The following is a 13,367-nucleotide window of genomic DNA, read 5'->3' on the forward strand; positions in this document are numbered from 1 at the left end:
CCATCAGTCTTTCACAACCGATAATGCATATAATGTCCCAATAAAGTTGTGCACACAGAGAGAAGTCAAATAAGTTTTCGGATCACAAATTTCTATGCATGTCAATTCCATCACGAAGTATAACTACAAAGTGTAAACACATCGTAAAAAAACCCATACCCACTGTATAGAAAATCTCTTGCAAGATCTATTATGTGTTATGATTCTTAATTATTATCACTGCAACTGAGGGGTACTTAATTTAATGATCCATCTGTTTGGTACGTTCACATGCACCCTCCTCCAACAAATTTCAGCAGTTTGCTTTCCACATAAATGGAGTCAAGTATAATTTACATACCAAAGAAAAAAAAAGTATAAAGGTTAATGAAATTGAAATGCTCAAGTAAAAATATACCAGGAAGACTTACATGTAAATAAATAACTGGGGGCAGGCAAGATAATCTGATTGTGACACAGTGCTATTTTATATGTTTTAAATACTCCCAGTAAGACACGAAAGATAAATTTAGCCACTGGATTTATTTTTAAATGCACTACTACATCTTAAAATGTTATAACTCCTGCGACTTTAAGTGGTTTCTACATTTCTTTAGCATATTGAAACGTGTGTTGGAATGTATTTATTTATTTATTTATTAATTTATATTTCTCGCTCTAATCTCAAACTCGACCAGCAGAGGGCGCCAGAGAGACCTCCTCTCCCGACCAATGAGCTTCGAGAACACTGAGTTGGTGGGCGGGACCGAAGGGGGCCAAAATCAAACATGGCGGCGTCTATAGAAGATGATTTTGAGTTTAATAATCAGGACTACTATTCTCTACTCAACGTCAGTAAAGAGGTACGGTTTGTTTATTGCTCTACCGCGAAGTATGACGATTGTAAGCGTTTTGCGGCGACTGTGGAGCGGTTTGTCATTGAGCCAGTGGTCTGCAGTCAGTGCATCATCCCGCAGCTGAATAACGCTCCTTAGTCCTTCATGGAGGAGCTCAGTTGCTGCAGGAGCATGCACAAGCAAGCTGCAAACTGTTTAACTCTGTTTTTGACATGCATGTGTCTTCACGTGAGAGGAAGTGTAGCTCAATAGTGACTTCTTTGATGAGCATCCGCTCAAATCCCAGTTTTCCTCAAAGTCAGGACGACTGTCAGACATGATATTGACTTATAATACCTGTTCAGCTGGACGACTGCCTTCACATTTAGCTTCACATCAGCATTATTAAAAAACCAAACAAAAAACAGCATGGAATGCTTTGTTAAAACAAAGAAAGAAGAAAAGATCTCTTATTTTTAGATAGGCTGTTTTTGTTTTGTTGTTGTGTGGTTTTTTGGGGGGGTAGGGTGGGGTTAAGTGATGTATTATGAAAAAAGATGGCGTTCAATTTGTTTTCACAATAATAAAATTGTAGGGGCAAACCGTATTCCGTCCATTCATTCTTATTTCTTTGCCCCATGGGAAGGCTTAAGCAGATGTCAGACTCCCATCTGTCCTTTAAATAATCCAAAGAGCGTGTTGATTTATGGCTGATGTTAAGAATTTATTGCAAAATAACAAACTTCAAAGAAAAGATGACATAGAGTCCTTGGGTTTTATCAGTAAATGTCAGAGGTTCCCATTCCCCTGCTCATCCTGCAGCCGCGGTCAATGACAGTGTCCCTGCTATGCTTCCACTCATGCTTGCTTTTAAATATTTCCTATCCCAATTCTCTTTGCCACCTTCCTTGAGCACATCTCTGCCTTTCTTCCATTCTTTCTTTCCTTTCCATTCCTTCCTGCCCTGGGGTGGGCTCACCTTTTGTGGCATACCGAAAACACTTACATAATCGTTGGTGCCTAAATAAACAGTGAAGGTAACTTGATAGTTGCAGAGTCACTGAAGAGTGACATCCGTCTCCTCTGTTGTTACAGGCTACATTGGAGGAGCTGAAGTCTTCGTATCGGAGGCTATGTATGCTCTACCATCCCGACAAACATCGAGACCCTGAACTGAAAAGACAAGCTGAACAACTTTTCAACCAGGTTCATCGGGCCTATGAAGGTAGCACTAACATTGGAGTGTGGTAAATAGGCAGAAGCCACAGCCAGGGGAAATTTAAATGCAGTTTCATCCCATTGTTCTTTTGTGACAGTGGCTAGTCTTTCACTTTGAAACCTCAGTTAGTCCACATAGACGTTAATATTCTACATTTGTTCAACTTGAAGTAAAATGTGTGTATTTCAAAGGGGACGTGTTATTAGAAAATATGTTTTCTTTATTTGAGAGTATATATGTGGGTGTTTGAAGCAACTCCCAACTCGAAAGCTCCCGCCTAAGGCAGCCCTGTCTAATGACTTGGCTAAAAAGCTTGTTTTTTCTACAGTATCCCCTTGGGATTTTTATCAAAGCATTTCAGTCATTTCATTATGTGGTGAGGATATTATGGCAACATCGTGGGAAAAAATATATGTACATAGACTAAACCATATTTTCTCCCTTTATCCCTCAGTTCTGACCGACGCACACGCCAGAGCCATCTATGACATCTTTGGGAAGAAAGGGCTGGAGGTGGAAGGCTGGGAGGTATGTTTTCGGACATAGTCCACAATACCTGTTTTACATTTCAGTGGCTTTGCTGCCCCACTGTATGTTTTCATCACCCATGCTTTATGTTGATGATGACACTGTGTAGGTGGTGGAGAGGAAGAGGACACCGGCAGAAATTCGAGAGGAATATGAAAGGCTACAGCGAGAGCGAGAAGAGAGGAGACTGCAACAAAGAACAAACCCCAAGGTTTTTACTCTCTCTGTTTTACTGCTCTCACTCAATGTCTGCCATAGTCCAGTGGTTTGCTGCAGATGTTAAATACACTGTTCTACTTTTTTTAAATGAATCCTCTCGACCTCTTTTCATTCAGGGCACAATCAGTGTTGGTGTGGATGCAACGGACCTGTTCGACCGTTACGATGAGGACTTCGAGGAGATGCCGGGGGGAGGTTTTCCTCACATAGAAATCAACAAGATGCATATTTCTCAGTCTATAGAGGTACAACCAAACACACTCACTTAGTATTCACTGTCCACCTCCTGGTGCTAACCTGGGCCAAGATCTTTGTGGCAACACTCCTGTCTTTCTTCAGGCTCCTCTGACAAACACTAACACAGCAATGCTGTCTGGTTCGCTGTCTACGCACAATGGGAGTGGAGGGGGCAACATTAACGTGACTGTGCGCAGAGTTATGTCAGCCAAGGGATGGGGAGAGGTATACACACACACACCCATACACTCAGTGAGGCACCTTGCTATATATGTGTAAAAGGCAGAAGCTTGTCAGTCCTTTTTAAGTTATATTTATTCACTTCAATTTATTTATGCATGCATTCATCTTTGTAGGTGGAGTTTGGTGCTGGGGACATACTGGGACCTCTTATTGGGTTAAAGGTGTTTCGCAATGTCACTCCACGGTGGTAAGGTCCAACTTTTTGAGCAGTAAAATATCAAGGTATTGTAATAACATGTGATCAGCATTTCCCCCTCTCTTTCGTTATTTCTGTGTCCAGTTTCCTTACAGCCCAGTGTGGTTTGCAGTTCTCTCCTCGAGGCCTGCGGCCGACCTGTTCTTTGATGACAGCGCGTCACCTGGATCAGAACACCATGGGTTACCTTCAGTGGCGCTGGGGGCCCACTAGTGCCATGACTACAAGCGTGGTCAGAGACACGAAAAGCAGCCACTTCACTCTGGCTTTGCAGGTATGCACAAACATAAGTCGTGCAGAAAATAAAGCTGGGCAACCGTTTCTCTTTTTCCTGATCCATTCTGTCATCTCCTCCACAGCTGGGTGTTCTTCACTCCTACCTGATGATGAGCTACCAGTATAAGTTCCAAGATGAAGACCAGACCAAAGTGAAAGGCTCTTTCAAGTAAGTTTTATTTATTTGTTGTTGTTTTTTTATTTAAAAGGAATGTGTATATTATGTGGGTATTGTAAAGAATATTGTAGAGTTTGCATTAGGCACAGGATGTTGCTGCGTTCTGTGGTTGTTGGTGTCAAGAGACAATTATGACTGTGTAAAGAAATATAAATAAGTCTGTAGGATAGTTTCCTGTTAATGATATAGAAATAGAGATGACTCATCTTGAACTCAGGGATTATTTATTGATTTAAGCACCCTCTTCCACGCGCGCGCGCGCGCGCGCGCGCGCGCGCGTGCGTGCGTGCGTGCGTGCGTGCGTGCGTGCGTGCGTGCGTGCGTGCGTGCGTGCGTGCGTGCGTGCGTGCGTGCGTGCGTGCGTGCGTGCGTGCGTGCGTGCGTGCGTGCGTGCGTGCGTATAATATACATACACTAAAGTGGACACACCTTCTCATTCAAACCAATGGGGATGTGTCCAAACTTTTGGTCTGTACTATATATATATATACACACACACACACACACACACACACACACACACACACACACACACACACATGTACTTGTCAGGGAATTGCCATTCACTGCCAAGACATAGAGCATACTGCCTCTCCAGAGCTGCTCTAATCTTTATACATTGGCATGAAAAAGTGTGTGAGACTCTTGGCAATAAAAAGGGATCTGGTCTTCCTTCAAGTCAATAATGAAAGACAAATACAATGTGCTTAAGCCAGGGGTGAAAATAGACTGGATCGGCCTGCAACTACAAAAGTCTGAGACCACCATTGCTGTAAGAGAGCACAGAAAACCCACATTTAAAGCTAGTCACAGCAGCAGCAAAAGCTCCTACTAACAATACTGTCTAAAACAGGACATTGTCTCTTCATTAACTTCTTCGAAGTCCATCTCAATGATTTCTGAATTGTCTGTGTCTGGCTCATCTATTAGATGTAATTTAAGTGAGCAGCTTCTCTTGTTTCCAGTTAAATGGGATTTTAGCGTGCATATGTTTTTCTGTGAGTTCCAAGAAACGTTTTTTAATGACTACACTTTAAGCTAAGAATTGGTTTATTTGCTCATTATCTGCATTAACCTTTGAACCGGTATGATGGTTCCCCTTCAAAGGAGCTTACTAGGTTGCAATATAATTTCCACCTACACTGAAACTGTTTAAGATAAGATTATGAACAGTTATCTTAAAGCCAACCACCTCCAACATTTTGCTTTATGAAATTTTTTTTTTTTTTTTTTTTTAACATTTTTTTCCCCCATTATATCACCCAGTGCTCCTACCTAAGTCAATGTTGGGCATTGCTCCCTCTACCAACCCCGGGAGGGCCCTGCACTGAGCTCAGTGCTGTGAGACGGCTGCACTACCAGCTGCACCACTGTGCCCCTTGCTTTATGAAATGTTTGTCTTTTTTTTTTTTTTACATGAAATTAACACAAGCATTGTGTAAGTTCCAGCAAAAATTAATTCAACTTTCACCTCTGCCTTAAGGTGATAGCACACAGTTATCATTTCTATCACCTTCATTACACACCATCATTAAACATTGATGGTGTAGGGAAGAAAAAGCAAGACTAATTACTTCAACGAAAGCTAATTGGAGTCGGTTGTTTGCACACCTGAAGTTCAGTTTAATGAGTTTGGAGGTGAATTGTTCCTTGAAAATGTACTCCCCAGAAAGACATACGATTGACAATAGATGATCTGCATAAGGCTGGAAAAGGATACAGAGTCTGAACGTCCCAGTCAAAGTGTTTAGGCATCCATCATTGCATAGTTAGAAAAATTGTGTAAAAGCGAAAGCGGTTTAGTAACTTGGCAACGCTTCCTAGAAGTTGGGTCCCAGCCAAGGTGATACTAAAGGCACAACAAAGAAGAACCCAGGAGTAACAGCTAAAGGCTTGCAGACACCACTGGAACTGGCATTTCTGACATCTCTGCTCACAAGTCTGCCATATGCAAATCATTAAACACGCAGGGCGTCCATAACAGAACACCACGTGGGACATCTCTGCACTCTCGCATACTGTCAATTTGTTAGCACCACTGGGAAAATGGTGTGTGGACTTTTAAAACAAAAGTTGAGTTGTTCAGGATGAATGTTCGGCAATATGACAGTTTACCCGCATCGAACATCGTCCCAGTAGTGAAACATAGTGGAAGCATTATGATTGGGGCTTGCTCCACGGCCTCAGGGCCTGGATCTTTTGCTTTTTTTGTCGAGAGGGAAAATGTACTGCTAAGATTACTTCAATAATATCCAGGATAATTTTAGGGAGGCTTGCCACCTGGTTTTTCCACAACACCCTCTACAGCTTTATAGAAGCCGGGTGATTCAGCAGGACAGTGACCATAAGCATTGGAGTACATGGAGCTTCTCCCGCTGCAAGAAAAGAACCCCCCTCTTTTAGTGTGGCCCAGTGAAAGTTCAAACCTTGATCTCACAGAGATGCAATGGGATGACCTCGGTTTATTTATTTACACCAGGCAGTCGGCATCTGAAGCAATTCTGTAAAGACGAAGATCAAACGTTCCTTATGAGCGTAGTGCAGGTCTGATCCATAGTTATCAAAAACACTAAAGGTTCAAGCAGTTTTTCACTCCAGAGGTTCCGTTACATTTTACTCCATCAGCATGCTCATGGACATGGACAGATATGAGAAATCATACTTGTTTGTGTGTTATCTGTTTAAGTACTTTTTCTATTGTTATATTAGTGAGTACATTTCAAGAGATTTACATACTTTTGCATGTCACTGTCCAATGTGTGGCATTAGGGAAAAAGAAATGGAATATAATTTAATTTCTAAGGTAACTATGTATGTGTGCAACACTGGACCTTTAAGTGCTTGGACACAATTGTGGAAGCAGTGATTTACATGTATTTATCCAACTTTTTGATAGTATGGAAGCTTCTCAATTGCAGTACAAAGCATAACATTTCATGCTGATTTAACATTTAGTCTGTAATATTGAATATCTTGAAATTCAGATTTTTTTTAAATAACTTTCTTTACTGGTGCAGTATGAGTCAAGCATTCATATTGAATGATGCATGTACGGCAAAATTATAAACCCGTCATTCTAATCTGTAGTTCTTCAGTAGCTGCTCAGCTTGATTTCCCCCCTGGTCTCCATTCGCCCTTCTCTTTACAGGACTGGCTGGTTTGGTACTGTGGTTGAATACGGAGCTGAGAGGAAGATCAGTCGACACAGTGTCTTGTCAGCCACTGTCAGCATTGGCGTCCCGCAGGGAGTCACACTCAAGCTCAAGTACGGCCCACCACAAGTCACAATCCCACTCTTCTGGGTGTTCTTGTACTGCTGCATGATTGTCTAATGTGTTTCTTTCAAGTTGTGATGTTGTTTTTGTCCAGGTTGGCTCGCGCCAGTCAAACGTACTTGTTTCCAGTTCATCTGACGGATCAGCTGCTGCCAAGTGCCGTCTTTTACGCCACTGTGGCGCCTCTGCTGCTGTACGTGGCCATCCACAGAATGGTCATCATCCCGTTCACAAAAGCACAAAAAGAGGAGTGAGTAAACCATGTCTGCCTCAACAAATGTCTCATCTTTGATTAACAGTTAAAAAAAAACATCAGATGTTAAAAGGGATCAGCTTCTCACATGCTTTCATACAATAATTTCTTACATTCCCATCTAATTAGGGCCCGAGCACTTACAGTGCGAAGGCCCTATTGTATCTCTAGGAGATGTTGTTCTCGTTCTTGTTTTTCTTCCGACAAAATGAGGGCCTTTTTGCCCCCCTAAACGTGCCCCAAAAGTCACCAAATTTTGCGTGCAGGCCAGGCCTGGCGAAAAATTTGATATTTAATGCTTTGCATTAATGGCTCAACAGCGCCCCCTAGAAAACTTCGTGCCTCAAGCCCTACAATACGGTTTGACGTACATGCACGAAAATTGGTACACACCTGTATCATGTCGCAACTTAAAGAAAGGTCTCTTGGCGCCATGGCTGAAACCGAACAGGAAGTCGGCCATTTTGAATTAATCGTGTAATTTTGGCGCAATTTATGCCATTTCTTCAGCCGCTTCTTCACCAGAACCGTAACGTGCACCCAGGTGTGTTATATATCAAAATGTGCGTCTCGATCCTGCGACGATGCGCATTACTTTTCTCAGTCAAAAGCGTTACCGTGGCGACGATAGATGCCAAAAAGCGCGCCCCCCTTTCACCTGATTGGTCAATATTTGATAGTCCCTATTTTCTGGCATAACTTTTGAATGGTTTGACATAAAGACTCGTGGGTGGCGTCATCAGACTCGGTTTTGAGTCCTTGAACATAATTGATGCAAATTAGCCCTGCCCCTTCTTCTAATTGGTCGATATTTGATAGTTCCTATTTTCTGCCATAACTTTTTAATGGTTTGACATAAAGAGTCATGGGTGGTGTCATCGGACTCGGTTTTGAGTCCTTGACCTTTATTGGTGAAAATTGCACGAGCGAGGGGCCGTTCATCGCAGCTTGCGGCTTTAATTGAAGTTGTAATTCAAACTGAATTATCTTTGATAAATACAAGAGGTATGAAGAATCACCTGGATGGCAAACAGTTCTTACTGGATAGCACGGTATACTGGTATATTCCACAACACAGTGTCCTGTATTCATGGTTTTTTATTCCCATGGCAGATGTCTCCAAACGACAAGCGGTGAGTACGTTCTCATGTGGTTTCGGACTCACATGACTGCTCCACCTCCTCAGCCACGATTGCCAGCTGTTGTTCAAACTTACATATCTAAGTTCTAAAACAATCACAATCTACCGTTGAATTGTTTTTTATTTCTGTACAGTTTTGGACCACACACTAGCACTCATCACACATAGCAACTCCACAGCTCTGATATGAGCAACCGTTGAGCATTTCTGTTAGAGTGTTGGGGGGATTTTTACACGTTTGCATGTGCCACATCATCAGGGGGACTCCACAGTGAATCCCAGTGGGTGGTTGTTGATGTCCGCTTTGTGTGCCTTTGTGTTTCCTAGAGAGCTGGAACTGCAGAGGATCAGCTCCGCCACCGACATTGCCAAGAAGAAGCTGGAAGCAGAGTCGGCTGTGAGTAGTCACATGCAAAAATGCCATTATAACTTGTGTGTTGGAGCATTAACGATCACTCCTTAGGAATTCAGCTCCCATTATCATGAACTCATGACTGAGTCTCATCCATCCTATAATGCCCCCCCACCTCTTCTCTCTTCCTCACTTGGCTCATCTGCAGGTTTTGCTGATGCAGGAGTCTGTGAGAAGAGTCATAGAAGCAGAAGAATCCAAGATGGGTGAGGCCACACACACACACACACACACACACACACACACACACACACACACACACACACACACACACACACACACACACACACACACACACACACACACACAGTTACACATTTTACATTAGGGTGAGAAATAGAACCTGTCTCCGTTTGTAGCCAGCCCAAACTTGGTGAAAATCCAAATGTGTAATTCAAATACATTTGTTTTTTTCATTGTCAATGCTGCATAAATGTTCAGTGGCCTAAAGGATCCTTTGTATCTGACATTCTAATGGCGGTATAGCCCATTTTTGTGGGTTAAGAATGTAAATCTGTGCACAGAATACTTAAATGAACAATGATATGACTTAAATCCTGATTTTCTTCTCGTTAGATTGATCCTTTATTACTATTTAAAGTGTTAATCTCCAGTTATATTCACAACACTGATGTTGATAACTACAGTTTAGCAAATCATAAACTGCTATCATCTTATCAGGCCACAGCCCATCAGTATTTATATTTATGTTGTTTTGTTTTGACTTAATTACACTGACATTATTACTGTACTGCACAGTTGCCTTTATTTCTTCAAATATGTCTGTGTTTCTGCATCGCTCTGTTTGAAACCGAGCCCCATGATGCCTGAATGTGTGTGACGCCTTCAGAGTTTTCTTCTTTGTGCATTGATTTGACCCAAAATATTTTACTTTCATACAGGCCACAACAGTAGATGAGACGTGCATGCAACATTACAGATGAAAAATCTAAAAATATTTGAAACATGGTCAATTATTTATTGAGGATAGGGATGCAATATAATGTCTTTTATTGATTAATATCTTAGAGCAATTAATCTGAGGGTAAAATAAGCAGGGATTTTTAATCAGTAGAAAGTCAGACCGGTTTTGGGCAAGTGTAGCAAATTTAAGACCATAAACCATTTTTTATGTGTGGTCAACCGATAAGGATCACACTAAGAGCAAGGTGTGTGACAGTCTGTGAGGACACAAAGCAACGCTGGGTAACTAAATAACAAATAGCCGATGTTAATCTTTGCAAGTCTGTCCATCAGCTGTACGGTCGGACACTGGAACAACAATGTACGTGACCGGGCTGCAAGGACAGAGCTACTTTTCCTTCAAAAGGAACATTCTCCACATCTGCAGAGAAAAATCAAATTGATGAGAGGGCAGTTTTGCCACCAGATGATTTAATGATAGGACATTTTTGCAAAATCAGTGGCAGTAAGCTTAGAGAAAGGAAAGCACTCCATTCCTGCTTTGGACTCTGATCTCCTCTGTGGAACATGGTGGTCGTAGGATCCTAATTTGAGTCTGTTTTGTTGCATCTGGGCCAGAACAGCATGCCAGCTTTCATGATATGATTATGCATGCCAAGGACATAAAATTGTAGTAAAAGTGGGATCTGCAGCAAGACATCATTAGATATTTCTACCAAAGAAAAGGTAAAGAAGGATAAGGTTAATGTCTTGGCGCGGTCAAAGATCTGAGTTTAATACAGTAGGAATATTATAGAAGGACGATGCAAAGGGTCCCACAAACATCCCACACGTGATCTTGCTCTGAGGAGAAGAATGTGTTTATATTTCTCCAAGCTGATGCGGGGGACTGATCAACAGTCACTGGACATATTTCATTGCGGAAGAACATCACATCTGGTGCAAAAATCCAACATTCTCATTACTTTTTTCACTTACAGTTTTGTTCTATTGGATAATTTCCTTTGTAGAAATTACCAAATTTAAATGTTTTTGTTCAAGTACTTTTGTTATGTTTCTGTCGCCTTTAAACGTCTGTAAAGATTTGATGGCTGAATATGTATTTAAACAGTCACTAAACATACCATGTATAACTGCATAGGTCTGCTCATCTTGAATGCCTGGTATGGAAAGTTTGTATCAGACACCAGTCAGAAAAAGGAGAAAGCCAAGGTGATCGATGTAACGGTACCACTGCAATGCCTGGTCAAAGACTCCAAACTCATCCTCACCGAAGCCTCTAAGGTGTGTATGTCACATGACAGTGTGTACTGAAGTATGTGAAAATCTGCATTTGCACATTTAGTGTGAACTGTTTCTCCATGAGCAGGCGGGACTGCCGGGTTTCTACGACCCCTGCGTAGGAGAGGAAAAGAGTCTCAAACTATTGTACCAGTTCAGAGGTGTCATGCATCAAGTCATCTCTGCGGACACCGAGGCGCTACGGATACCCAAGCAATGTTAGTATGCACCCTTACAGCCTGTTTGCATAGTCAAATTGTATTTATTCATTTATTTTGTCTTTTCAGCTCATAGAATTGAGGCCGAGCCCTAGGAGCAAATGCATATAAACAAGACTACGTGTTTGCAGAAGAACCCAAGGCTGGAAGGGACACGTCCAACATAAATTTGATTTCCCCCCTCCGGTCCTCCTATGTCATGGTATTAGCAAATCCCTTTCACAAGTTTGTCCACTCCTTCTTTTCCTGGAGGTACTGTACGTTCTCAGGTCCAGCAGAGTACTGGAGAAAGCTGAGTTTCCCTTGTTGGCTGCATCCGACAGAGCTGCACACATACTGTATCCGCCTGCTGGAGGACATCAGCCATTGGGCCAGAACACACATTTATGTATGCACTACACAGAAAGACTGATTATTGCTGCAGTTCAGTGATTATTTTCCCTCAGTAATGAGTCGGATGTGTACATTTTCTGACAGGTTCAGTATGTCAGGCGTGTACAAGTCTTTCATTGTAGTAGTCTTTGTTCTATATGTCTGAGTTTTACTTCAACATTGCATTAAGTCTTGCAAATGTTTCTGGCAACACTACGCAGGACCATGTGTCTGTCTCCCTCAGGCTAACAAGGACTGAGGAATAGCCCAACACACATTTTTATTTGTTCATGTGCACAAAAATGTCTCATTTTAACTTGTTAAATATTTCATTGACATGTCTGGTGCTCAGCATGGTGCCAGTCAGCAAGAGTAAAGTGGTACTCCACACTTTTATCGGTGGATGTTGGGATGCAGAAGGAGGAGGATGTATTACACATGTAGGACGATTGAGAGTTGCCTTTCGACCGCAGTGATCCAGCTACGGAGGAAAACTTAAATTCTTCACATAGATTTTTACTATCACATTCTGGACTGCGATTTAAAGGCACAAATTCAAGTTTAGTTGGTGTTGATGTGTATTAATCTGTATGCAAATGCACGAAAACTGAATTTTCTGTTGCGAGTTTTGATTGAATGAAGGTTAGTTTGTACTGGTCTGTATACTGTTAGCAACGAATCCAGTGATAATATCAAATACTAGTATGGATTTTTAAACTTAAAAGATGACATTTGATTCATGATTACTTTTGTCGTGAAGAGGGCAAATACAGTATAAGGCCTCCGCCTCGTGTAGCTTCTTGGCGGCTGAAGAGCACACTGTAGCTGAGTCCTACTAAAAACGGTGTTATTTATAATGGCACATCTGCACACATGCCATTTTTTTTTTATTTAATACTGATCTCCATCTCTTGAAATATCATGTTTCAACAAAAATGGATTAGTGTATAGTTTTACCATAGATATATGAATCAGTCTTATTGATACCGTTAATCTTTTTGCCACGATGGGTTTCTAGTGTCCTACAATGCACTTAACTGCTAACAAACAGGCTAAGGACTATAGAACCCAACTCTCCAAATTTGTAATTACAGCTTAAATTTAAGCAACACTGATTTGCTGGTAAACAGCTTTTAGAAAAGTACAATTTGATAGGACAACACTAATAAGATAAGCTTATTTTTATCACATGGAAAGGTGATTATTTTTCAACTGTATGTTAATCCAGACTAATCGCTCAGTTGTCATTAAATGGTGCTCAAGCCTTCTGTGATGGTGGTATACGTTGGATTAAAATAATATTAAGGAGATGAGTTACATAAAAATAACATTGTTTTGGGTTCATTAATGCCACGGTCATTTTGCATCAAAGGTTTTGACTTCGTCTCACCTGTTGTGTGTTGAACTAAGACTGCTCCTTGCTGTTACATTCCAACCTCATTATCCAAACTGATTCAAATGATGTACATGTGTATAGTCAAAGAGCCTGTGTTTTATCTTGTAAAGATAATAAATACATGTAATAAAGAAAAATAACTCTCGCCTTTGATTACTAGAGCACTTTAGAAGAGCAACTCACT

At 41.4% G+C, this 13,367-nt stretch overlaps 1 protein-coding gene across 1 annotated transcript; it reads left to right on the top strand.

Annotated features, from left to right (window-relative positions):
* Positions 1-752: 752 nt before the first annotated feature.
* Positions 753-13,302, top strand: LOC133449481 (dnaJ homolog subfamily C member 11-like). The gene is made up of 16 exons (XM_061728635.1): positions 753-842; positions 1,911-2,040; positions 2,489-2,562; positions 2,672-2,773; positions 2,898-3,026; positions 3,121-3,243; positions 3,375-3,448; positions 3,542-3,731; positions 3,817-3,902; positions 7,060-7,176; positions 7,281-7,436; positions 8,908-8,977; positions 9,141-9,198; positions 11,058-11,200; positions 11,286-11,415; positions 11,485-13,302. The coding sequence occupies exons 1-16, from the start codon at positions 768-770 to the stop codon at positions 11,508-11,510; spliced, it is 1,683 nt and encodes a 560-aa protein (XP_061584619.1). The 5' UTR covers positions 753-767; the 3' UTR covers positions 11,511-13,302.
* Positions 13,303-13,367: the final 65 nt, after the last annotated feature.

Source organism: Cololabis saira, chromosome 8 (genome assembly GCF_033807715.1).
Source record: "Cololabis saira isolate AMF1-May2022 chromosome 8, fColSai1.1, whole genome shotgun sequence".
Lineage (NCBI taxonomy): Eukaryota > Metazoa > Chordata > Actinopteri > Beloniformes > Belonidae > Cololabis > Cololabis saira.